This window comes from Tasmannia lanceolata, unplaced genomic scaffold, assembly GCF_043159265.1.
Source record: "Tasmannia lanceolata isolate RefF3 unplaced genomic scaffold, GAP_Taslan_0.1 ptg000037l, whole genome shotgun sequence".
NCBI lineage: Eukaryota > Viridiplantae > Streptophyta > Magnoliopsida > Canellales > Winteraceae > Tasmannia > Tasmannia lanceolata.
The window spans coordinates 11,805,805-11,832,390 of NW_027518714.1; the positions used below are offsets into that span (position 1 = coordinate 11,805,805).

A 26,586-nucleotide genomic window follows, 5' to 3' on the forward strand; every position below is an offset into this window, starting at 1 on the left:
CTGTATTCGGAAGGGTAACTAGGTGCAACCAAAGTGGGCTGTTTGAATGTGGATAGAACATAGAAAAAAAATCCATGGGTGAAGCAAGGTTAAAGCTTTCTTCAAAAAACACGTGAAGCTTTAATCATGGAAAATAAGTTAATGTAGTCATTTCTAAGGAAGAATTCTTTTGAGAAATGTTTGATCCAAGATCCAAACAGCCCGGTTTTTTGCCATAGATTGTTCACATATTCCATCATCCTGAATTCGGAAGGGTACTGTTTCTGTATCAATTTCAATTATTAAATGATACGTTAGGCCCCTTTTCTTCCCATGGCCACTCCCTTATAGTGTAAAAAGAGTAGCAAAATACACTAGATTAAATTTTGTGATGTCTGTACAGGTGTAGAGAGGAGAATGTAAACCGCCCCTTCCCAAAATAACAGTAGGTACGAAGAGGAGAATGTGAAGAAGGGGTTCTGTCTCTATTCGTCTGGGACTAGGACTGACTACTGAGTACCCAAGACAAAGATCCCCTTGCTTTTCTCACACTCCTCTTTACACGTATGGCTCTAAATCCTCTAAACCCTTAATTTAAATTACAAACATCTCCCGAATACGTGGAAGATATGTTTTTTAATATATCTTAAAAAAAGAAAGATATATTAAACAAGCATTAAATGTTATTTTAAGTGCCTTTTTCCCTAACTTTCAATAAATTAAGGCAAAATTCTATCTCAATAAAGCTAAGAGATTTTCCTCTTGAATCTGGACAATTTTTATCTCCTTCTCTTTTACTTTTCACTTGTTGCCTACTTGGATCGCTCGAGGGGGTTTTTTTTTTTTTATGATAGTAGGATCCAATAGATGAACGGTGATGATCGATAGCTGAACTACCCTCATTTTAGCTCTTCACCCCCTTTTTCTACTTGGGACAACCCCCTCTTGTGGAAAAGAGTAGGGATAAATACACTAGAAGGGGCTGTCCCAAGTAAAAATATACCCAATTTATCTCTTCCCTTTTAGCTCTTTGTCATAGTCACACTCGGGATTTGCTAGGCAATTTCGCACAAACCCATTTCCCGGTTGACTTTTGCATGAGAGGATAGCCAGATTAATTAAATGAATAAGACAAAATATTCTAAAAATTGAGCCTGTGTGGCTGTTCTCTCATGCAAAAGTCAGCTGCGAAATGACTTTCCCTGAAATTGCCTAGCAAATCCCTAGTCATTAATATTTGTCCCAAGAATTTCTTGCTAAGGGTGTATATTGGGATTTTTTAATGTTTGTATTATTTTTAAGTATATGTAAGAAAAAAATCAGAAAACATAATATATAAAATTTAAGAACAAAATTAGGACACAAATAATATTATGAATTTATCAGAATATTTTCGCAATAAAAAGAAAACATGAAGATATTTATATGAATTTCAAAATCTTGGTAAAATTTCGGTATTTTATTATTTTATAAAAAATTACAAGATATCACAATATTTTCAAAAATATTACAGATATTGTTTTTTGAGAAAGGTGTAGCTACACGTACAGGTAACTAACTTAGCTACTCCGTCGGCTTAAAATACAGTGGAGCCACATTATTTGGGTGATCCAAACCATTCATTTGATAGACCCTCATATTGACAGTGTGTGCCCAAAAAATCAGCTCCATTAGATCAACCCAATCCTTCAAACTGTGGAGGCTCATATTGACAGTGTGTGCCCCAAAAATCAGCTCCATTGGATCATCCCAACCCTTCAAACTGTGGAGGCAAAAATAGATAGATTTGTGAAGGTTTTTGCACGTCCATTTTTGCCTCCACAGATCGTGGCGTTGGGATGATCCTATGGAACTGATTTTTTGGGCACACCCTATCTATTTGAGGACTCATCGAATGAATGGTCTGCATCACCGAAACAATGTGGCTCCACTGTATTTTAAGCCGACGGAGTAGCTAAGTTAGCTACCCCTGCGTATAGCTACACTTTTCTCTTCTTCTTTTTTACACATAATATTAATAAATTATTCTGAAACGCGTTGTCAATTTTGTATTTTTCAGTGTTTTCATTTCAAGAGAAATTCAAAGGTGTTTTGGGTAAATTCGTAGAAAGTTCTGGAGGTTTTACTTAATTTTACTGGGAAATGAAAGAAGGGAAGATTTTGACTAACATCATCTACTTCTGTCCCTGTATTCTTGTGCTCTGTTTCTTCTGCATTTGTTTTTTTCTTAGGAAGGGTGAGGGACTAAAAAAAGGCTATGGGAAGGAACGAGAAATGAACCGTCCAGTGGGATCCACGTGGCCTCGAACAGCCAACGTGGCACCCTCAGCTCAGAGGCTGCCACGTCTGCACGCTTTACAAAGCGTATTAGTTACGTGGGACTGCGTGATTGGTTTTAGTACTAATACTAATTAAAAGCTTACGTGAGATCTTTGGCTTTTAACGGTAACTAAACATAGGGAAAAACGTTCAAATTATGAGCCCACAGTTTGGATCAATCGGATGACCCTGATCATCCAATTTCCAACGGCTAAGATTGTTTGATAGGTGTGGTTTATCGGATATGGCCCACCAAAGTTATAAAATATTCTTTTACACTAGATAATTTATTTTCAACCAAGCTCGATTCATTTGCAAGAGTAAAGCTAAGTTAACTCACCAAAAAAAAGAGTAATGCTAAGTCGAGTAGTGTAACTATATATGCATTTTATTTTTGTGGTTCAGGCATATAGTGACCGTTGATCATGTGGATCATCGTGAGACTATACTTTGAATGTCAATTTCTATGCTAAACGGATGATCCTAGCCACAGATCATGTGGGTTACAGAAAAAGTGTTAAACTTCTGAAAAATACTTCAAAAAGTCTAAATACTATACTAGAGTTCTGTGGGAGACATGATGGGCAACCATGAAAAATTATTCCATTTGATGGGGTGCGAAAACGCAGCAGCCTGTTAGCTTCCAACACGTGGCTAGAGGAGGGCCCACTGCAGAACCCACGCCAGCAGGGGTAGTTTGGTAATTCCCTCGGAGTAGGTGAACCTGAACCTATAGCTGGTCGACACCTGCTTTGGGGCATTAACTCCCCACCTACCCCAAACTTTCCTTATAAAAAGGCTTCCAAAGCTCATAAATCAGGGTATTGAATTCTTACCCACCACTCTAAAAACCACCCCTTCTCTCCAGCTCTTACTGACTTGAGTGTCGAAGGGTCTGTCCGGAGTACACTCCGGGTCGGCCATTCTGACCTCGTTTGCTTCTGTGCAGGACACAGTTAATCAGGACTCTACCCTCCATTTCACCTCACTCGAGCCCCCCAGCTCGGCTCTTACGTCACTGTCATATCTGTTAACCAATTTCGGGCCTAACAGATTGGCGTCATCCGTGGGACCCCAGAACTAAAGGCTGTTCCAATCACTTTACAAAAATGGCAGGGCGCAAGAGTGCGCGGGTGCCAACCGCACGAACTACCCGAGCCGTGCTACCCGGCAGGACTCGGAGTGAGCGACTCGCATCGCTGGTGGTGGCAGCTTCTGCTACGGCCGAACAGAGCCAGCCTCGTTCGGAGCACCTCAACCCCATGCCCACTCCAGAGCAAGTTCAAGCCCTCTTTCGGCAAATGACAGCTCTCGTTGGGCAGTACCAGCAGTTACTCCAGATGCCCCCCAACCTCCTCCGGAAGCTCCACGACCTGTCCCCGAGAGACCAGATATCCACAGGGGAGAGTCGTCGCGCCATGGTGAGGACCGAACTCACCACTCCACTAGACAAGTCCGTCACCCCGCGGCCAGGCACGCACAGACAGAGCCGCACCACCGTTGAAGGTCGCGGTCTCGCTCTCTGCAAAGGCACCGAGCTCATGAAGAGCGCGTGCCACAAGCAAAATCTCGGTCCCGTCGTAGAAGTCCGGAAAGCCACTCCGGCTCCGCGGTGAGCCCATTTGCGGAAAGAAACAGGTCCCCAGACCGTAGAGTTGACCCGGTGCTGCGGAAAATAGAAGAGATGGACCACATAATTGAAGAGCTGGCTAAAGATCAAAGCGGGCCTGTTTCTAGGACGTTCACGAGCAGAACGCCATTCACCGACGACGTCATGGTCGCCCCTGCACCCAGGGGATTTAAAATGCCAACTATTCCGCAGTATGATGGGACCACTGACCCCGTGGACCACTTGGAGACGTTCCGAACAATGATGCTCCTCCATGGTGCGTCAGATGGCTTCCTTTGCAGAGCATTTCTGACGACCCTGACAGGTGCAGCAAGGGACTGGTACTTAAGGATCAGACCGAACTCCATCAGCAGTTTCGACGACTTCGGGGAAGACTTGGTCCGCCACTTCATGAGTAGCCACAGGCCAAGGAAGACAACATCATCCTTAATGGCCTTGCGGCAGGAGGATAATGAACCTCTCAAAACCTTCGTCAGCCGATTCAACAGGGAGGCGCTTCAAGTGCCAAACCTAGACCCCTCGGCCGCTACAAACGCGCTCCTCGCAGGTGCTAGATCCAATGATTTCCGCCGAGCAGTGGCCCGCCGGAATCCACTCTCCCTAGCGGACCTAATGGCTGGGGCGGAGGAATATATTTCAGTAGAAGAGACTCTGACCGCTCTGGACTCGAATCGGAAGAGGGCCGCTGATGATATGAACCGAGACAAGCACCCTGCTAAGCCGCGTAGGGATGACAAGGTTGTTAGAAGAGACAAGTCCCCCCAAAGAAGGGAGGAAAACTTCACCCCTCTCAACACATCCCGAAGGCACATATTAGCTGCTATCAGCAGAGAGGAGTTCATAAAGTGGCCAACCCCAATGATCTCCAAGGGAAACAAGAGAGACAAGTCAAAATACTGCCGTTTCCACAGGGACCACGGCCACGACACGGACAACTGCTGGCAGCTGAAGGAGGAGATTGAGCAATTGATCAGCCGGGGCTATTTGAAAAAGTATGTCCGAGGTGACACCCACAGGAACGAACCCAATGAGAGAGGTCCCTAGGGCCGGAGTCCTCGGCGGTCTCAACCGCCCCCAGCCCGAAGACAGTCTCCTCCACCGCCTAGTCCACAACCAGAAGCACCCCGCTCCCAACCAAGGGGAGTCATACAAGTGCTCGTGCGGAGAAAGGCAGTCCGGCCCAAGCCGAACTGGATATGACGCGTTCCGCAAAACGACAAAAAGCAGTCCGGCCCAAGCCGGACTGGATATGACGCGTTCCGCAAAACGACAAAAAGCAGTCCGGCCCAAGCCGGACTGGATATGACGCGTTCCGCAAAACGACAAATAGCAGTCCGGCCCAAGCCGGACTGGGTCGCAAAACGACAAAAAGCAGTCCGGCTTTATATGATAAAAGGCTTTATAAACACTTATTAGAGGTAGTACCATGGAGGTACTACCCTTGAAATTTGATCGAAAAGCAACTCCTCAAAAAGTGAGCTGCTATTGGATCAAATATCAAGATGGGACGATGGGTACGTGTTCATACGCCCTTCATCGTATAAAGCTTTACCTGCTTCTCTCCTTTGCTTGTACAACACACTGTTCATGCACGCGTGGCGTGGGCTATAATGCGCTTTTTTGTGCACTTTGTACTTCGCACGATGCAATGTCGCAAGGAGTGATTGGAGCGCTTGAATTTTTCCACATTTGATCTATGCCTTCCGATCAAGATTAGTGTGATCCGAGATGATTAATCACGGTTAATCAGATGTTCTCCAACAACTAGTGCTCTGGCTGGTGCGTTCTGGTTCTTCGGATCACGGATAAGGCTAGTGGGTTATTTTGTGCAATGTGGGTCATTGGATTCTGTCCAGTCGTGTCCCAATGATTAAGAGCCGATCAGGTGCAATCCTCACCGCAGATCGATGATCTAGCGGTTATGAGGAAGGACGGAGGCTTTACACAAACCAACAATTACTCCAGGATCGTTCTGGATCTTAGCATCACGATTTGGAGGGATCTAACGGTCAAATAAGTAACCCATCTTATCAGGTACCATAAGTTAAACAAAAATTTCTAAATTTAAGTTGTAAGTGCATAAATTTAAGAAGAAACTACCTTTTGACATCACAAACCTTATCACCCCGTAAGAGTTCTGGTTTCGTGTTTTTTTTTTTCCGTGAAAAAATCAGACACAAGACCCATGATTTCCAAACCCAGGTAAAAACCCAACCCAAGTTTGAACCTTGAGCACGTCTGGCCACCAGGAAATTATTTTCATGACAAACAGGTGACTCCATAGTGGTGAGTGGTGACATATTGTTCAAGTAGGTTTTCTCTAAAATTCTCTCTCAATCTCTCAATCTATGAATTTTCTTTTAGTCCATTTGATCTGAATTTTCATCCTGTTTCGGCTTTACTCGCAGAAGATGAATTACAATTCGATCCCGTCATCTTCCCGCTTTCTCCCGCACAAACAATCGCCAACGTCAGATTCCCAACCCTTTCATTCCGAAAAATGGTCTAATTTTGCAATTTGCCCTAATTTTGTCCTTTGAAATGAGCCCTAAGATGTTATTCTCGCGCATTTTGTGATTTTCCTCCCTTTTATTTCACAGGCAAGAGGACGAGCTTGTTGAATTGCTATGGCAAAACGGACAGATCGTTATGCAGAGTCAAAACCAGAGATCTCTGAAGAAATCGCCACCGAGAATTACCGGTGACTCCGGTGCCGGAGATGAGATCGGACGGTCAGTTTCTCCCGCGAACCAGCAGTTCATCGAAGAAGATGAGATGGCTTCATGGTTACATTATCCAATCGAAGATTCTTTCGAACGAGATTTGTGCTCCGATGAGATCTTATACCCTGCACCGGCCGGAAATTACGCCTCCGTTGGCCGGATAAATCATATTCCGGCAGAGCCTAGATCGGAAGAGAAGCCTTGTCCGTCAGCTTCTCGGCGGGGTAAAGGGAAGGGCGAATATAGTCCGTCGGATGAGGCGGGGAGAGAATCAACGGTGGTGGATTCGAGCGAGTCACAGGCGGTGGGGCCAGGGACGGTATCTAGGGTTAGGGTTCCGATTGACGAGAAGGTGGCGATTTCTGGTGGGAATGTTGGGTCCGGGGGAAGCACGTGCGGTGGCGTAGAGAAGGAGCTCGGCACGTGCGAGGCTACAGTGACGTCGGGAGGTTCCGGTTCTAGCCTTGATAGGATTTTGAAGCCACCGGTGGGAGACGACAGGAAAAGGAAAGCGAGAGAAACCGACGAGTTTGAATGCGAGAGCGAGGTTAGTCGTGTTCTTTTACTTTAGTGAGATGATATTTTCGCCCCACTCCCCTTGTAGGATAATACATCCCCCCCTGTTTAACGTGAATTGTGGGGAGGCTAACTCTGGTCTCTGGTGGTTGTTGACGTCAAATCACGTCATAAGGGGGGTGTATTATCCCATAGAGGGGCGAAAATATCATCTCCCTTTACTTTATTTTCATATTTGCTTATTCTTAAGTTCTTATTTGGTACGGGTTGAAGTTTAGTACTAAAGTAGGAGGGAATTCGTGTTACCAAATCAGGTAGATTTTGTTTGACTCATCAAAAAAGACTAAAATGTCCTTATATGTGGAAAGACAAAAAAAAATTACAATGTAAAAAGACCAAAATGCTCATGACACTCAATGAACTTTGAATCCAGGGTGTGGGAATACCATTTTTATAAATAATAGCTTTCTCACGTGAGAAATTATATGGTGCTCGAGCTTGAAGTCCAGTTCAGGTGGCACCACCTTGATATTTGATCCAACAACAGCTCACTTTTTAAGAGGCTGCTGTTGGATCAACTATCAAAGGCGGTACGTGGACTTCACGCTCGGGCACCATATGAAAACTGTTCTTATGCATGGTGTAAAAAAATGAGCCCACCCCATCAAGCACGTACCTTGTATATTTGTAGGCCTCGCCATACACATGGGCTTGGGAGGAGACTGTGGGAGTCGTGGGACGTACCTTATCAAAACACGATGCGAAATGGTGGGCCCCATCCGATGCATTGGTTTGAATTGAGTCTGTGCGACCCACCCGCCCTATCAAAACATATCATTGAGCATCACAGGAATTTTGGTCTTTTACAAGGTAATTTTCATCTCTTCACATGTAAGGACATTTTGGTCCTTTGTGATTCAAAATAAAATCTACCATGGGTATTTTGGTCACAAATTGATGGCATGACCTTATTTGTAAATTTTTTTCAAACGTGATGACTCTATCTGCAAATTGTCAAACTAAAGACTATTTTTGCAATTAGACGAAAGTAGATGACTTCTTTTGCAAAAATCCCTTACTAAATTGACCAAAATGCCATAGCATAAACAGGGCCTTATTGGATTTCTCTAGCGTTGCTCACTGTGCGCACTCTAGTCTACCAGATAATCATGGTGCAATATGCAGAGAAAAGTTAGGCATATTCTCAATTTGTTACATTTATTATTTGCATTTTATCGAATTTGCTTATACATTAAGATGGTAAATTGAACCCCTTGAAAGCCAGAGAAATGCTTTCAAAGAAGATATTTTTAATTTTAATAGTTTCAGTACAGGATATGATTAATATATTCAAAATAAGTAATAATGGAAAAGGACATATTTTATTTTGGGCGATGATATTTTTAACACCCCCCCTCCCAACCGCAGTACGCATGCGCCCCTCTTATAACGTGATTGGACGTCAAAAAGCGTTAAAGTTGCCCACTGTTCACGTCAAATCACGTTATAAGGGGGACACATGCGTAATGCAGGGGGAGTGAAAATATTATCGCCCTTTATTTATTTCTGGCCATATTAAAATTCTGGCTATATTTTAATATCCGGTGTAGGTGTTGTACATATTTTATTCTTTGGTATTTTTACCTATAAATCACTATTGTATATTTTATATTTTAATATCTGGTGTAGGTGTTGTACATATTTTATTCTTTGGTATTTTTACCTATAAATCCCTGTTGCATAAAATATATTCCAATTAGTCATCCAGAATCATGATTTTGCCAGACTTCGACTTTTATAAAAAGTATTTCTAATTAGCCTTCAAATACCACTTATAGCATTAATATACATTAGACACTAAACTTGTTTTGCTAGGGCCCATCGCAAAAGGCATTTCACGGAACGTCTGTTGCATGAGGGAGCAGCCACCTCATGAATAATGACAAAATCTGTTGAAAAGTGAGCCTATGTGGCTGCTCTCTCATGCAACAGAGATTCCACAAAATGCCTTTTGCGATGGACCCTAGCGATCCTTTGTATTTTTATGAAATCTTCAATCATTTGCAATATGGAAAACATTATGACTAAATGTTTTAGGCAAAAAAAATAACCATAATTTTTAGGACCTTTTGAAAAAATTTCGATCCTTTTAGCCATTTCAAAATCTTTAATGACTAATTGGAAAATACATAGCAAATTAGAGATTTATAAGCAGAAATCCCTTATTCTTTTTGGTGTAGCTCTAGTCTGATACATGCTGTTGATATGATTGTGGCCATTGATGAGTAGTGGAGCACCACTAGACTGTATTATGAACTTTGGTCTAATGCCAAACAGAAATCATTATTGCTCGATCTAAGTTAGTTGTCGGTTCTGCTATGGAAAAACTCCTAAAGGAGCCCCCTTTTGAGGAGATTAATCTTGTTTGAACAGCTTGGTGGTGGTCCACTAGATGAACAGTTGCGATCACTGCAGACACTTGACATTTGTACAAATTGGGTGGGTGTTGAGTCTGTTGACTAGAAACATAATGAAAAGACTAGCAATCAGGCTTAGGACTTCTCACATTCTAATTATACAATTTAAACAATTTAAAATAAAAGTTAGTTTTCTTGTTCTCTAATTTTGCATGATAAGCTTTATTGATCTTATAAATTAGTATATCCCATAGCGAAAAAATTGGGTTTAGGTTTCCTAACATCCTAACCTTGCAACTTCATCTTGTCATGGATATTTCATAGCCTAAAATCTCACTCATTGAACAATCTTAACCATCTAAACAGAGAGTTTTAACCCTTTTTTCACTTTCTTTCAACCATTCTTTTCAAGGCCGCCAATCAAACGGCAGGGTCACCTCGAAGAGTGTGATATTTTGGTATTACATCTCCAGGGTAGGGCCACCTAAAGATCCAGATCATGGTGATGTTAGACACACATGCCCATTACAAGCTTCTCATAAGGTGCATCTAATAGCAGAAGTCTACCTTTTGAGTTACTACGATATCCCATGAAAATACATCTATTGGTTGTTTTCTCTAGCTTTTGCTTTTTATTTTAATGAATATGATCGTAGCAAATGCAACAAAAAATTCTGAGATGACTTACTGATGGCTTTCTTCTGCTCTAACCTTCAATGGGAGTTTTATACCAAACTAACTTAGTGGAACTGTATACTGCTTCTTCCCAAAAATTATTGGGATGATTTTATCCTTCACAATTGATCTTAACGTTTCTTTTAAATTTCCCATTGAAACAATTCGAATGGAGGTAATTTCTAGCTTCATTGTGGTGGTCCTTTGGCACTAGTCCAAATTGTATTATCCATTTTTTCTCTTTTACCCTTAGGACACTATACCATTGTCGTTGTAACATTGCCGTGTAGCTGCAATTGAACTGCTTGTAACGATTGAAGCATAACAAACTCGCACTGCAAGTTACTAAAACCATATAGACCCTCTGATGGGGATCTGGACTCATGATTCCAAGTGCACCAAGAACGAGGGAGACTTAGAGACAGACAAATGGCTTTGATCTAGATAGACGGTCAGATTCTTTGTTCTAGATGTCCAAGATCGTTAATTCGATGGCGCAGATGATCCAAAGACGTTGCAAACATAGTCTCGACGTCTGACAGGTCCACATATTTTCAGAGATGATTCAGATATTATGCAGGCCCTTGGATTCCATATATTCTTTAGGTTTTTTTTTTAATTATAGTGTTTTAAATAAGCCTTTTCAAGGTCCTTGTTATAAGGGGTGGTAGTCTTTTCCCATCAAAATTATTTCAGTTCTTTGAGTTATGAGTGTTTTAAATTGGCTCCACATGTATTACGAAAATTTTAAGTGGTGAGAGCCTTAAGTCATTTGAGAGTTTTTTAGTTCTTAAGTGTTGGGTTTTTATTTTAAGATTTAATATTATTTAGTTCTTTTCTTTTTCTTATATATTGTAAGTCTTAGAACACTTTTCTTTTATGGTATGCTATGGATGGATGCTATGGATGAATCAATGAATGAAAATAAGTTTTTTCTTACTTTCTTGTAAATCATGGATGTGAAGTCTACTTTCTCATGGTGCGAGGCCTTGACCCTTTAGTGTGATGCCCAAGGTTCCCTTGGTGCGATGCCGATGCCTCCGGATTGCTAGTGGGATTAGCACAATCATCTTCTTTAGGGTGCAAAGCCTTGAAAACCTGGGTGTGATGCCTGTGCAATATCTGGAGTAATTCCGTGTCCGGTCTTTCTCTTTAATTTCTTACTTTAATCCTCTTTATTTTTAGTTCTTGATATCTACATAGTAGTCCTCATAAAAAACCCTTGCCTTCACCTTCCCGGCATATGTCACCTTCACGGCACATGTGCGCACATTCTCGACTATGTCTGCACATTCTCGGCATATGTCTGCACCATTCTAAACTTACCCTAAACCTAGTAAAAATATTTTTCAAATTTATTCACTTATTTTAGGATCCAAACCCTAATTTTCACCCATCCTTTTCACCCCCGACGTTTCTTTTATAGATCCTCCGTGCATTAGTTTGGTATCAGAGTGATGTATTAGTCCTTCCTTCGATCACCCTGCATCACCCTACCTTTAGTTGTAGGCCCTACCTTTAGCCATTGTATTTGTGCTTCCCATATGACAATAAGTCATAATTACAGTTGAAATTGCCATCTATTTCATGACATTACACTCAAAATCTTCCCATATTTATGCTTACCAAATCTTATCATGGTTTTCGTCATTACACTAAAACCAGCATGAGGATTTGGTGCCTTGACAAACTATCATTTAAAGGTGTACTTGCTGGTTTTGGGGAAATTGAACCATGGCAGTATCTTTTCTGCTGGGGTAGAGTAGAACTGCATAATAATGGTTCCATAGAAATATTTATCATTTAAAGGGGTATGGAAGGAATATACACCTTTCAATTTTTACCGAGGGAAGCTTGTATTTTTTTTTCGAATGGCTAGGGAAGCTTGTATTTTGTTTTTGGTTTTTTGCTCTATTGGGAAGTTTGTGCTTTACACGATATCTCTTAACCTAAAAATATCACTCCTTGTATGTAACCAAGGAGAGAGCTGTGTTTGTTTTCCTTGTTTCCTTTTTGGCACTCATTTGCCAACAAAAGATTGCAGTAGTAAACTGTTTTAGTGATTCACGCAGACTTGTCCATTAGTTCTTTCATTATGTGGGCAAAATGACCATTTTCTGATGGGACTATGCGAGCATTCTTGATGCATAGATTATCTTATTTTCATTATTATTATTGTACCAAACTACCTTAGTTTTTCAGTTTTAGCTTACAAAATCTTTGATTATATTGTGGTGTGAAAGGATGTCGAGTATGATTCCGTTGATGAAAAGAAAGTTGCTCACCGGTCAGCGTCCAAGAGAAAAACACGTACTGCAGAGGTCCACAATCTCTCCGAGAGGGTGTGTTCTCTCTCCCTCCTCTTTCTTGTGTGTCTGTGTGTCTGTGTGTGGGTGGGCACACGCGCGCGCCTGCCTGACCGTGAAGGTGGTACATCAAATGTACTGACCCTGATATTTGATCCAACAGCAGCCTCTTAAAAGTGGGCTGCTGTTGGATAAAATAACAAGGGTGGTACTGCCTTCACGGTACTTGACTGTCCGGCACCATATAAAAACTCACTGTATATATGTATGTATGCATGTGCGTGTGTGTGTATTTATATATATGGGACTGTCTAGGAAATCTAGCAAAAGCAATTTTGCAGCCCCTCTTTTTTAGGAGAGAAGTGCCAACTATGGAATGAATTAAAGGTATTAAAAGAAAAAGGCGCTTCTCTCCTGAAAAAGAGGGACTGCAAAATTGATGTTTTGAAATTACCTAGATCATTAATTCATTCCATTGTAGTGCAATTTTATTTTTCTTTTGGGGTTTTCACTCTAATATTTGAATTAAACTTTCGGGAGGAGGGATTTGGTTATGTATATTCCTTCTAATGTAGAGACGTCGAGATAGAATCAACGAGAAGATGAAGGCTTTACAAGAACTCATACCACGCTGCAGCAAGGTCATTATATCTGTCTATCAATGTTTATATTGTGTAAATTCTGCTGGTGCTTAGGGATAATTTTCTGATATGAAATGTCTTTCTTTGCTGATTTCAGGCAGATAAAGCTTCCATGCTGGATGAGGCGATCGAGTACTTGAAGTCACTTCAATTACAAGTGCAGGTGTGTTATTCTTTCTGACTTGTTTTATTCATGTATGATCCAGGGAGAGGTGTAAGTTAATTTTGTTTGGATAGTTGTCACATGAATACCATGTTGATTGGGTTATGCATACCTGATTGGTTTTTGGCCTTTGTCCTCACTGGTGCTGAGGATTGATCAAGACTGCTTATTTTTAGTCGTCATTTACAGCGATCTATTGGATACTTTCTCTTATCTACCATTTGTTCATTTTGCTTACTACTTTGTCAATGAATTGGCAAAACTGGTTAGAGAATAATGACAGCTAATTTCCAACAGTAATTTTGATTTGGCATGAAATAACTTGTGAAATGATGTGAGGCCAGAAAACTGTTGGGGAGATAAATTTATTTGCTAATAATACCTATTTAATAATTTTTCTTGTCTTGCTAGTTTGTGGAAATTGAGGAAATCATTTAATAGAATAGTGAAATTTTGATCTGTTTTTTGATAGTTGGATGAGACGATATTATGCCACGAAATTACATTTTCTTTTGTTGAATAGCATCAATTTATTTTTTTTATTTTTTTGAAAGGTAAATAGCATCAATTTATTTAAAACCCAATTTTCTTTTGTTCCATTTTCTTTTTCTTAGAAGCCATGTGTCACATGATTTTTCTTTCTTTTATTTTTCCATTCATTTGTTGTTGGAACTTGGAATTGTATATTTGGTATACCAAGAATGTTTTGCTGACCTCAACTAGTTTGGGACAAAGGCTTAGTTGAGTTGAGTTGATATACCAAGAATATTTTGTAATAGTGAACTTATGCAGATGATGTCCATGGGGTGCAGCATGACCCCCATGATGTTTCCTGTAGTCCAACAGTACATGCCACCAATGGGAATGCGCATGGAGATGCCCAGCATGAGTCGACCGATGCTCATGTTCCCTCCTTTCTTAGCAGGGGCAACCATGCCGGGACCATCTACAAATCATCTGGGCCCAGCATTCCCTATGCCAGTGTTCCCTCTACCTCACATTCCTTCATCTGATCAATCAAGAGTTGAAGCAACCAACCACATGGATCCAGCTTTTCATTCCTTCGGCCTGCGAAGCCCCAATCCTTTACAAGCTGCAAACCTTGCTGATCCTTATCAACATTACCTTGGCCTTCACCACATGCAGGTTCCATTTCAGGTGCGATCATTTCTTGAGATTTTTCTTGCTTTCCTACTATACATTTTGTTATCATCATCACTCACAGGGAAAAAATTCTCCATGTTTCTTTCTTTTCTTCATTTTTGCAAATCAAAACATGAATTGATTGTACTTATTCACTATCAACTACAAATCATCATCATCATCTTTGTGACTTTCATGCTCATCGTTTACACCCATCATTATTAGAAGAAAAATACTCCAGTGAAAGGACGGTCAAACTTTCATAGAATCCAATGCAAAGATGCCCCCTAAACATTTCACTGCTGTTTACTTTTTCAAACCAAAATGAGTGTGTTATCACATTTTGTGAATACTGTTTTCCTATTGCTGAATCCATATGTAATCCTTTTGCAGAACCAAGCAATGGCCCAGCCAAGCACCAGCAAAGGCGCCAAAACTCCTGAGAATCACAAATTAGGTAGGCCCAATCGAGTTCTTTTGTTTACTTGGTTTCTTCTTTGATTCTCCATCAAAACTAAAAAAAAACAAAATAGAATAACTAAGTCAGGGTTCCTGGAAGAGGGGCTTTGAAATGATGATAATGCTATCGTGTTTTTGCAGAAAATGCCTCTAGGAACTCTTTACGACAGTTACAAAATCTCTGAATAATTGAAAATTCTGAATTTTGATGTCCTGTTTTAAACTTTAAAAAAATATCCTACAATTAAAAAAAATCCTGCTTTTTCCAAATTAATTCCGAATCTTATGAATAATATGTGAATTGATGAACAATTTGTCAATCTCTCATTCATTATTTGCAAGTCTCATGAGAAATTCAAAATTATTGGAAAAGAAATTGAGGTCTTCTGCATCCGGGTTTCTTTTCCTACAGCAAGTTTGCACTAACAGCCTATGGTAGAGTTAAACATCCCTATTTAATAAACCCTGTTTGGATTGCAGGAATTTTCTGGAAAAGTTTGGAAAGGAAAAATATTTTTAAAATTGCCTATTTTTTCACATACAAAAATGATAACTGAAACAACTCTATTCAATTTTTTACTTACGAGGGACCTTCAATTTATATGATAATATCACTCTAAATTAACCATAATCATACCGTCTCCTCTCAATTACACAAAGAAAAGAAGATTTTCCATCAGAAATGTTTTTCTTGCAATCCAAACAGGATTATAATTTATAAGGGTCAAGGAGGAGCGATTACACTGAAACTCACTGTATGCCACAGGTGGGGACCACCAGCTGCTATATTTTCCCAGTAGTACAATAATACTCTTATGTTTTATGATATTCCGAATCTCTCATGTGCAATGCAGGTTGAAATGTTGGGCAGACGGGTTACAAGAAGCTGCCTAAGAAATTTTGTAGAGTAGGAAAGACGACAAAACCCTCTTGGTGTATACACAGCAACACTCCACAAGCCAGCTAAATTGTAATTATCCCGATAAGGAATCCCTTCTTTTACACCTCTTTTCTTTTTGTTTCTTTTTCTTTTGTTGTGAATGTAGTCTATTGTTAGAGCTTTGGTTATCTAAGAAGAAAAAAATTACATGTTAGGGAAGAGTGTTCTGAGGTTTTGGTGTGTTTTATAAAAGTGGGTGATGATGGAATTGGAGTTGAAAAGAGAAATATTTGTTTCGAATTTTACAAAGTTTGGAGGCCTACCACTTTTGATTGAAGAAGAAGATAATGTTGTAAATGGAAACATGTGGGAAGGACAGCATCATGTGGCTGTCTCTCTCCCTTTTTCTTCTCAATGGAAGAAGGTGGACCCCACTGATGATGGAGCGCGATGGGACCCTCCTGAAATGATATAGAAACCCTGTGTCAAGTATTGATCCCAACCATAGTTAGCAAAATGCAGTTTTAAACGGCGTTTTTTTAAAACATGTTTTTTTTAGTTTGCAGTTTAATACTCCGTTTAAAACTTTTACAGTAAAAAAGAACTCTGTTTTTCAGGAAAATGTTTAAAATGCATTTTAGTTTCTTTTTTTTGCCAACTTTCCAACTTTATCTCCACCATATTTCGTAAATTTAAATGCATCCTCTTGTGTTTCCATTTTTTTACTACATTTTTCTGAACCGATACTGTAATAAACTTAATTTTTCCCATCCTGTATTGTTTGCTTAATCACGTTTTGCAACTATGATCCCACCAGCTCATGGATTTAAATTTCGGTTTCGCCCGTGGCTAAAATCCCAAAATTTTGACCAAAATCCAGTAATAAAAAAAAGTGTTATTTTATTAATTCCCAAACTGTGAAGACTGCAACACTCCTGAAATTACTATAACTAAAGGAAAAGAGGAATTTGAACTCTAAACAAAGATGGACGCTTATCTGGACTGGGACAAGATTAGTTGTAGTTGATTTAGGAGTGTAATTTCTGAGTTTAATTCAGTAGCTTCAGTTTATAGTGGGTTGTCATAGGAAAGTTATTACTTATTAGATGAAGTTACCATGTTTAGTTAGGAATGCAAGAACTTTTCTATAAAAAAAGGAGGGGTACCACATTTCCAGTTTGGTATTCTTTTCAAGTTGCTGACATTTCATAAATTGAAGAAATTCTATTGATTAATTAAGTTTGTGAGCTCTTATTACATTGTCTTCCTCTTTGTTTGCTGCTGCTCTGAAGGGTATTGAAATTTCCAGAGTAGAAAATCTAGCATTGCATTCAATTCCTGGGCTGTTTTCTTTTCAAGTTGCAGGGATTTCAGAACTCAAAGAAATTCTACTGCTTGTTACTCTTCAGTTAGTGCACTCTTGCTATGTTGCTTCCTCTTCGTTTTATTATGCTCTCAAGGGTATGAAAATTTTCAGGATAGAAAATCCAGCAATGCATTCAATTCCTGGGTTGTTTTCTTTACAAGTTGTTGGGCTTTCAGAAATTGAAGAAATTCTACTGATTCTTACTCTTCAGTTCGTGTGCTCTTGCATGCTGCTCTGAAGGGTATTTAAATTTCTAGGGTAGAAATTCTAGCATGACATTCAATTGCGTTGTTTTTACAATAGGTAGGTGACTACAAATTATTTTTAGAGCCGCACTAGGATTAGTTTGTTATCAGAAATTATTTTTAGAGCTGCACTAGGATTAGTTTGATATCGGAGCGTGTTGGTCGGAGAGGGAATGCAACCTAAGAAGACTCCCTTTGATCCGAATGAGAGGAGTAACCCCATAGAGTAGGCGTTACGCTAAGAGTGGTAGCAACTAGATCAACTGAAAAGGTTGACGTCTTTACAGGCGGTTTAACGAGGAACAACTCATTCATGTTTTGGAAGGTAATTGAGACTCAGGAATAAGGATAGGGATATCAGGATTCCAAAGACAAATGCACGCAAAGGAATTCATCGATTGGATCTCTAAACTTCCAAAGGTCCTCAAACACAAAGGGAAGTCAAACATTTAGACGAAGCTTGTAACCACTAAATTAACCAGTTACGCCTTGATTTGCTGGGATGTGCTCCAAAGCAGTATGGTAATGTACAAAAAAAAGAAGACAAAATGTGATCATGGGAGAAGTTGATGAACTTTGTGAAAAATTCCTACGCATCACGAATGTCTGTGATCGCTATCAACATTGTCAAAATCATTCCCTAAATTGATTCTATCTAATGCAAGTAGGGACCCCTGGTCCCCAATTTAATCTTCATAGTATTAATGAAATTGTCAATTTTCAAAACAATAACATTGTCAAAATCATTAACAACAAGATCAGAGTTTATGGGAGTATACAGAAGAGTTTATACGCTGACTTCTGATCTCAAAGGGCTAGTCCGATAGCTCAGTGCGTTACGTTTGCCAATCCAGCAAGAGTTAGAACTTAAGGACTTCAATCTAATGAGCGATGCTTATCGATTCGGCATTAGACTTGAAGAGATTCTGATGCAAACCCAGGGTTCACAGGATTCATTAATGGAGGATGGTTTTGTTCATAATACTGTCGATTTATGAAATGTGAGCGGACCTCTTTGCCGCTAAAATACTACGCTTTCTCACCTTAAGGACAAAGAATCGCATTATAGTATCAGAGAACAGAAAAAAGTAGTATGAATGTCATCAGCCACCATCTCTTCATCTTTCTGGATTGATAAGTAATAACAGACCATGATTTTTCCACAACTTCATGTCCTATTGACAAAGTATTTATAACTGTTTGCATGGCATAACCAACGCTGAGTTGATCCTCATTTTTCATTTTAATTCAAAAGATGGATTTCCGATTTTATGCCAATCACCCATACAAGCTGAAAGATAACGAGAGAGACACAATAGTGTAAAATGCACATAACAAATTTATCAAATTACATTAGCAGATATTGCAAGAATAAATCAGCACCAAAAAAATCACTTTGTTAACACATAAAACAGATACCTTTATAGGGTATCCTCCTTTGTAGGGAGATCAGAAATGGAGGAGGAAACATAATCTCTTCTCTCTTTAGACTCAATAAGCATCAACACAACCCGTCGCATTGGTGGTCTATCAAAGGGTGACAGACTCGTACATCGTAAAGCAATTTTCAGTACGATAAGCATATGGTCAACAGAATTCTTGTCTTCTAGATTTAATCGAGTATCGAGTATTCCAGCATTCATAGAATAGTTTTGAATATAATTTCTCACCCAAGTCACAAGGTCACCTCCTTGGTCTACTGGTTGTATGGGAGTTTTACCAGTCAGCAGCTCCAACAGGACAACTCCGTAGCTATAGATGTCACATTTTTCAGTAACTTTCATGGTGTATGCATATTCTGAAAAAGAGAGAAGCAAACTCATTTATCAATAGCCATGGCTATTACAATCGAACAATCTAATAATGTACAGAACATACGTGAGAAACATAACATTTGCAACCAAAATTTGATATTATGAACTTTGAAGAAGAGGAACCTATGATAAGCAACATGAAAGCCTTAGTGACCAAAACCACAATCTTGAACATCTGCCTCTGTGCACCAGAAATGATGGAAAAAATAGTAGTTGCTAATCTCTAACAAGCTATCCAGTTGAGAACCCTTGAGTTAGTAATGTGAAGACGAGATATGGATAAATCCGTGCCTATGCTTGAATCATGTGTACCAGTCCGGACATTCACTCCAAACTGAAAAAACCAGCTCGTTTTGATGGACATCTACAACAGAACGGAATAAGTGTTTGGCTATTGCTCCCCATCAATTCTAAGTGGTTTCTTTGTCTTTTTTATTGAATTACTCAGCGTCAAGCCCTTAGTGCCATCAACTATTGGGTCATTGGAGAATCAAAACCCTTCCCTTCGGTAATGAAAGGATCCTCAGAGATTAGGAAAAGGCTGAAGTGAAATATTTTTTTGTTGGTGGTGTAAGCTAAAGCTGGGATGAGACCTTTGATTCAACATTTTTTTCCCTACAAACTCCACAATTCTAAACAGAATATTTTGGGGGTTGCTGCATATTTTATTAAAGTGAAAAGTACCATGCATCAGTTTCAAAAGTTTGGAACTTAGATTGATGTAGTAAAACTAATCAAATCATATAGGAACATGATGGTAACATGAAATTCAAAGCTGCATGCTATTACTACGGAGTATGATGATAACAGTGATTTTGTAACAGTAAAATGTAATAAACCTCCAAGACTTGATAAATTACAATAAGCCAAGAAAGATGTAAGAAAATGAACAGGCTGCACGATAGAAACATGCAGATACTAATTGGAGGTAAACAACTTCTACAGTTTTTCTTCATAAGGTTAATTACCAAGCTTTGATGATTACTAACCAACTTAAAGTTACAGAAAAAACTAAAAAAGAAAAAGTTGTGGGTTAAATCCACTGGATTTAATCAAGCAAACATCCTGCTGGATAATACCCTTTCTGAATGGCAATAGGAGTAAAGTGTCATAAGTCATAGTTCCCCAGAAACAAGATTCTAGATAATAAGGTTTGATTTCAGAGTGCAACTTGGGTCGGGTTGAGATTTTGCTCAAAAAAATGAATTGGAATCAACCGAAACCCAACCCGATTTTATGGTAAAAACTCAACCTGAATTCCCACCCAAAAAAAACCCAAGTTGCACCGCTAGCTTGATTATAAACAGTAACAGACACATTGGCCATGTGATTATCCTTCTGACTTCGGGTGCATAGTGCTGATAAATTTTCATAAAAAATAAAGTTAATATGTATGGTGAGCTCTGCAAAGAAGGGAATCTAAGAATCCTTTACTCAAGAACTTCTAAAATCACAGATGCCCACCTGACAGAACCCCAGCAATGTGCAAAAAATACAAAGGAAATGTTATAAACTGTAACAAATAAAGTGCTTACCAGGAGCAATGTACCCATAAGATCCTGCAACAGCGGACACCGTCTTTGATTGAGGCATGTCAATTATCTTTGCCAATCCAAAATCCCCAACATGAGCTTCAAAGTTATCATCAAGAAGGATGTTGTTGGACTTTATATCTCGGTGAATGATCCGGGGCTTACAATCATGATGCAGGTAGGAGAGGCCCTGAGCAGCTCCTAATCCAATCATATAGCGGGTTTCCCAATCCAAGCTACAAGATAACCCATGAATTAGTTCACCCAAGCTGCCATTTGACATGTACTCGTACAGAAGAAGATTAGAACCCTGGTGATAGCAAAATCCATAGAGCTTCACAATGTTCCGATGCCTAATCTTTCCCAAAGTTAAGATTTCAGCACGAAAGCTGTTGTCAACATTGTTGCCCTCTCTCTGCGAAGCTAGCTTCTTAACAGCAATTGTCTCTCCACATTGCATAACTGCCCTGTACACTGTTCCACAAGCACCACTTCCAATTACAAAGGAGTCATCAAAATTGTTTGTGGCTACAAGAATATCTTGGAAAGTAAACCCTTCCTTCGGGGAAAAATACATGTCAGAGACTGAAGAAGATGAGAGCTTATCTTGCAAAGGAGTGACCGTCTCAACTGGGCGTCTCATGAAACATAGAATTACAACAATGAGAACAAGAGAAACCCCACCCACTGCTGCAGAAATTATTGCCAGAATTTTTCCCAAAGGCGCCCTATTGACCTCTTTCCACGATGGTGTTAGACTGGGCACCGATGAAGACCCACCACATGCAACAAGGGGCGCACCACAGAGCTCCTTGTTTCCCATGAAGCTGCTGACAGCCATATTCTGAAACAGTGCTACGGAAGGTAGAGATCCCGTGAGATCGTTGTATGAGATATTGAATCCAAGTAAACTTGATAAGTTTGCAAATGTCGAAGGGACTTCACCGGTTAAGTGGTTATTGTTGAGCAGGAGAACTTCCAGTAGACTGAGACTCCCAAGCTCTGAAGGTATGTTTCCAGAAAGGTTATTATAACTGAGATTCATCGCAATTTGTAGGCTCGAAAGCCCACCCAATTCTGGCGGTATTTGACCAGAGAAAAGGTTGCCACCCATCTGTAGCTCAGTCAAACGAAACAGTTTTCCTAAGACAGCAGGTATTGTTCCTGAAAGCTTATTTTCAGAAACCATAAGCAGTTCCAATTGGGAAAGGGTTCCAACTTCATTTGGTAAGGCACCTACAAAGCTATTTCCTCTGAGATCAAGTCTCTGAAGCTTCTTGCAATTAAAGATCTCAGGGGGAATCCCTCCAGAGAGCTTGTTCGATGAGATGTTAAAGCTCACCAACCGGGATAGGTTACCTATCTCTCTCGGTAATTCAGATATAAAGTAGTTGTCTGAGAGGTGAAGCCTTTGCAAAGCTTTACAATTCCCAATCTCTGGAGGAATTGGGCCACTAAACTTGTTCTGGTTCAACTCAACGGCAGACAAGTTTACCAATTTGCATAAATCTGAAGGAAGGCTTCCTGTAAGGCTGTTTCCGCCTAAACGAAGCTGCACCAAAGACTTACAGTTTGTAACTCCAGTTGGAATATTTCCAGTCAGCTTGTTGGACCATAGATTCAACAAAATTAGGTTAGAAAACCTACAAAGATGTCTGGGTATTCGCCCGATAAGATTGTTCTCTGAGAAATCAACAACCCAAAGTAGGCTATACACCCCGAGCCCCTGGGGAATGCTACCACTCAGTGAGTTATTGAAGAGCTGTAACTGAAGCAATTCAGTCAAATACTGCAATTCGACAGGAATAGGACCAGTGAGGCTATTGATTGAAAGGTCGAGATTACTTAAATTCCTTAAGCTGCACAATTCTACTGGGATAACACCTGTAAGCTGGTTCTGGAAAAGATGAAGTAAGTGCAAACCTTTTATGTTGCCAAACTCGATTGGTATGTTTCCCTGCAATTCATTCTCTGATAAATCAATTTCTATCGCCAGAGTAAGATTGCCAATCTCCTTTGGTATGGTCCCATTCAATTGATTCCTGTAGAGGTACAACTTTTTTAATAACCCGAGCTTCCCAATCTCCATGGGTATTTCACCCACCAGATTGTTGTCATTCAGAGCAAGAGTTTCCATGCTTGTACAATTCCCAATCTCCTTAGGGATTGCACCAGACAACGCATTACTATAAAGATTCAGATCCCTCAAGTTCCCAAGCATCCCCACCTCTTTAGGAAGTTCCCCTCCTAAATCGTTACGGGCGAGACCCAGTAACCGCATACTCTTGCATTCACCTATCTCGACAGGTATGCTTCCAGAAATCATATTTTGTCCCGCTCGAAAAGTTTGCAAATTCTTGAGTTTCCCAAGCGAACGAGGCAACGTACCCGTGATATTATTACTGTATGCCACTAATTCTACAAGTGACGACAGGTTCCCAATCTCCTCAGGAAAAGTCCCAGAAATTTTGTTATTGCATACATCGAGAATTCTCAAGGAAGAGAGATTACCCAGTTCAACAGGGAGTTGGCCTTCGAATTGGTTGTTGTTCAGATAAAGAACTTCCAACCTCGAACAATTCCCAATCTCACTGGGTATTCCTCCTGAAAACTGGTTAGCAGAAACATTAAGAAAAGTTAAGTATGCTAAACCACCAACTCTGGGAGATAGAGTCCCAGAGAGATTCATAGAACTGAGATCAAGACCCGAGACGTATCCCACAGTACAATTCACGCCCTTCCAACTGCACGGTGTGGGATCACGCGAATCCCAACTACCCAGATGATTAAAATCATCCTTAAGGCTGCTCTTCAGTTCCAAAAGGTATTGCCCTTCCATGTTAATCCCTTCAGAACTACAGACCAGTAAAGCGGCTACTAACAGAAATTCAACAACCCCCAAAACAGAAACTCTTCCAGAATTAAAAATCTCCAACATGTTAACCATTGGATAAAAAGAGAAGTAGAATAGGCAAAAACTGAAATGCCTGTCTAATTCAAAAATCTATCAAGTTGAAAATCAAATAGTCATTTCCCAAACAAAACAATACCAATAACCCTAACTTTCAGTAATCAAATCCACCTCAGATTTGCCTTTCTCCTCTTCAACATTACCATCCTCACAGAAGCAAACATTCCAACAAACAAATCTCAGAATTCATAAATGCTAGAATACGAAGATTTCAGGTACCTCTTGATTTGCAGTTCATGAAAAAAAATCCAATTAAAACCACCATTCTGACTGCTTCTACTGAAATCAAAACCCTAGAAATCTTGACGAGCTGAATAAAAGTTATTACTCTTTTTAGAGACAGAACTAAGAAAGAAAGAGAGAGATCTTTCCGATTTCCCGCAAATTTCACTATCAAATCCTCCTTTTTTCTACAACGTGCTCATCCATTAAATCTTAGATTTGCTTTTTAGGCCAACTCGTGCAATGAATATTACCTTTTTCTCCCTACGGCTTTCTTTTTTTTTCGAAATAATTATATCACTTTCTAAGATAACGTCGAAAAGTTGGAACTTTTTACAATATCTCGGACGGATGTATGAGATATTGAATCGCTCAGAAAGTTGACGCACTCCGTGACGTGTAGTGACACGTCATCTAAAAACTCGGTTATTCTTAACACGTGGCAATAGGCCCCCCATCTATTGCCAGTGGACCCCACCACCTGAAAGAGCTGTAAACACAAAACCAATAGCGGCCCCCATCTATCCATCTAATTATTTGGTTGTGAAGGTGGGCCCATCAGATCGACGGCGCAACAGCTACCATTGTCTTATTGAAGGACTTTTGAGGATTCCAACCAATGGTTCACAGATATGAGACTGTGGTCAACATTTAACGGTTAAGAGTGGTGAGCACCTACTCGGGGCAACCAAAGATTATGCATTGCAGCATTGGATAGGCTGGGATGATCTGGGCCTTTGATCTGGTGGGGCAACAGCACCTTGATCATCATACATTCCAGATGTCACAAAAATCAAGCCAATAAATAAGGTGTTTTTTGCCGTTGAGGAATAAAAATACACACAATTAGATGTGAGAATCAGACGACGGTTCAGATCAATCAAGGTGGGACCCACTACCAATCAATCAAGGTAAAGCATTCCTCAACGGTTGCTTTCATGCCTCGGGGCACTAAAATGCCATGTGAAACAATAGTATTTCTCGGCATTTAAGAGGGATTTTATCGCAGCATCTCGTCTCAGCAGCCAATTTCTCGCCATTTCGTCGTATTCTCTGAGCTGTGACTTGTGACACTGATTAAAAGCGAAATAAAAGTAAAGCTTCTATTTGTTTTTTTGGGTTGCGAAACTATAAGTCTATAACTACATGGGAATTGCTAGCGTCCATTGCAAAAGGCTTTTCGCGGCTGGTCTGTCGCACTTCAGACCAGCCACCTCGGGAATGGAGACAACAGCTTAATCGTTATATTTTAACCCAGTACATGTAAATAGTGATATTGAAATGATCCAGACAATTTCACACCGGACTTCTGTGTATACTCTTGATGATCGATCTCCATCGAACGGTTGTGGCATCTAAACCAACAACCCATTTCTTAATAAACTATTAAACAACCCATATGTTTTAGAAGGAAGATGCTAAAAATACACTATTGTTATTAGTTAGTTTCTTTAATAATGCCACACTCTTGAAGCCACATGTGCCACATGGATGTGATCTGATCCGTTGATCTGATGAGCGAGCACAATTCCTGCCCATCAGCATTGACCCCACCTTGATCACATGATAGCCTAGCTCATTGATCCATCCAGCCTAATTTAGATTTTTTATAAGAATAATCGACCGTTGATGTCCATTTGGGATATCTATTTGGCATGGGACCAGAACCATGTGACTAAGAGATCAACGGTCTTGATTACAGATACATGTTTGTGGGACCCAAACCTTGTTCTTTATATTGAAGATGGGTTTAAAATATTAGTGTTTGATTATCAGTCTTAATCATGCGGTTAGATAATGCAGGCATGCATAAAAATCTTAGGCAGAGAAGTGGTTGCTTACGACTTTCCTTACATCAAATAGCTTAAAACAGAAATCATGCCGACTTGTTGGATTTTATCGGTAAGTAATGTATTCGGCCGCATTTTTACCCGGGACAGCCCCCTCTGGTGTAAAAGAGTATTCATAAATACACGGCAAGGGGCTGTTCCAAGTTAAAAGGGCCAAATATATCACTTCCCGCTTCTTCTTTTTTTAATGGTGTTGTGGGACCCACTCAAAAGTGGTAGTCACATTGAGAGAGCACCAACACCATGAAACTTAGGTCCATTCCCACTCATAATGCCTGCAACATGCCCACTTCCTTTGGTGGGCCCACGAGGACTGACAAACCCTAGTTTTCTCATCTCCCATCATGAAATGCTATGACTATCGCCACGTGTCCTGGGCAAGATGACTGTTTTGTGTGAGTCACTTGTGGGCCCAGTTCAACAGATAAAGTCCATTTGTCGGAATCCACCCACTAAAGATTGTGTGATTGGCACAAGGTAGAACTGCATTAATTTGTATAAGGGATTTTTAGTTATGAATCTCTAATTTTTAAAATTTGTACCAAACTAGTAATAAACAAGGTCCACGACCCGCGACATAGAAAGTCGTACGTGCCTAACCGGCCGTAACGAAAATATACAAAATCAAAAGAGTGAAGAGGGAGAAATAGGTTAATTTGAGGCAACCGGACTTCCTAACGGCTCGATTCGAAAGGAACCATGACTCTACAAAATAAAGTTTCATTTGCTGTAAGT

General features: G+C 40.0%; 3 protein-coding genes across 10 annotated transcripts; 2 read left to right on the top strand and 1 right to left on the bottom strand.

Annotated features, from left to right (window-relative positions):
- Positions 1-4,357: 4,357 nt before the first annotated feature.
- Positions 4,358-4,972, top strand: LOC143861229 (uncharacterized). The gene has a single exon (XM_077372162.1). The coding sequence runs from the start codon at positions 4,358-4,360 to the stop codon at positions 4,970-4,972; it is 615 nt and encodes a 204-aa protein (XP_077228277.1).
- A 1,047-nt stretch (positions 4,973-6,019) lies between these two features.
- Positions 6,020-16,065, top strand: LOC143860967 (transcription factor PIF1-like). 7 transcript variants are annotated; one of them, XM_077371834.1, is made up of 9 exons: positions 6,020-6,237; positions 6,325-6,431; positions 6,529-7,198; positions 12,503-12,601; positions 13,141-13,206; positions 13,304-13,369; positions 14,162-14,527; positions 14,906-14,969; positions 15,826-16,065. In XM_077371834.1, exons 2-9 carry the CDS (start codon positions 6,340-6,342, stop codon positions 15,828-15,830), a joined length of 1,428 nt encoding a protein of 475 aa, XP_077227949.1. In that variant the 5' UTR covers positions 6,020-6,237; positions 6,325-6,339; the 3' UTR covers positions 15,831-16,065. The 7 variants fall into 7 exon arrangements, with proteins under 7 accessions (XP_077227949.1, XP_077227952.1, XP_077227953.1 ...); XM_077371837.1 differs by having other exon boundaries at positions 14,162-14,515; XM_077371838.1 differs by having other exon boundaries at positions 6,325-6,398.
- Positions 16,066-18,226: 2,161 nt separating this feature from the next.
- Positions 18,227-24,205, bottom strand: LOC143860794 (uncharacterized). 2 transcript variants are annotated; one of them, XM_077371610.1, is made up of 3 exons: positions 20,812-24,205; positions 18,882-19,260; positions 18,227-18,753 (listed from the first exon to the last, which is right to left on the bottom strand). In XM_077371610.1, the coding sequence occupies exons 1-2, from the start codon at positions 23,753-23,755 to the stop codon at positions 18,884-18,886; spliced, it is 3,321 nt and encodes a 1,106-aa protein (XP_077227725.1). In that variant the 5' UTR covers positions 23,756-24,205; the 3' UTR covers positions 18,227-18,753; positions 18,882-18,883. The 2 variants fall into 2 exon arrangements, with proteins under 2 accessions (XP_077227725.1, XP_077227724.1); XM_077371609.1 differs by lacking the exon at positions 18,227-18,753 and having other exon boundaries at positions 18,770-19,260.
- Positions 24,206-26,586: the final 2,381 nt, after the last annotated feature.

Excerpts from the sequence above, each read along its gene's own strand:
- LOC143861229 (XM_077372162.1), top strand. The coding sequence starts at position 4,358 with ATGGCCTTGCGGCAGGAGGATAATGAACCTCTCAAAACCTTCGTCAGC.
- LOC143860967 (XM_077371834.1), top strand. The coding sequence starts at position 6,340 with ATGAATTACAATTCGATCCCGTCATCTTCCCGCTTTCTCCCGCACAAA. Across the intron at positions 7,199-12,502 it reads AGTTTGAATGCGAGAGCGAG|GATGTCGAGTATGATTCCGT; the intron begins GTTAGTCGTGTT and ends GTGGTGTGAAAG. Across the intron at positions 13,207-13,303 it reads TCATACCACGCTGCAGCAAG|GCAGATAAAGCTTCCATGCT; the intron begins GTCATTATATCT and ends TGCTGATTTCAG.
- LOC143860794 (XM_077371610.1), bottom strand. The coding sequence starts at position 23,755 with ATGGTTAACATGTTGGAGATTTTTAATTCTGGAAGAGTTTCTGTTTTG. Across the intron at positions 19,261-20,811 it reads TTATGGGTACATTGCTCCTG|AATATGCATACACCATGAAA; the intron begins GTAAGCACTTTA and ends TCTCTTTTTCAG.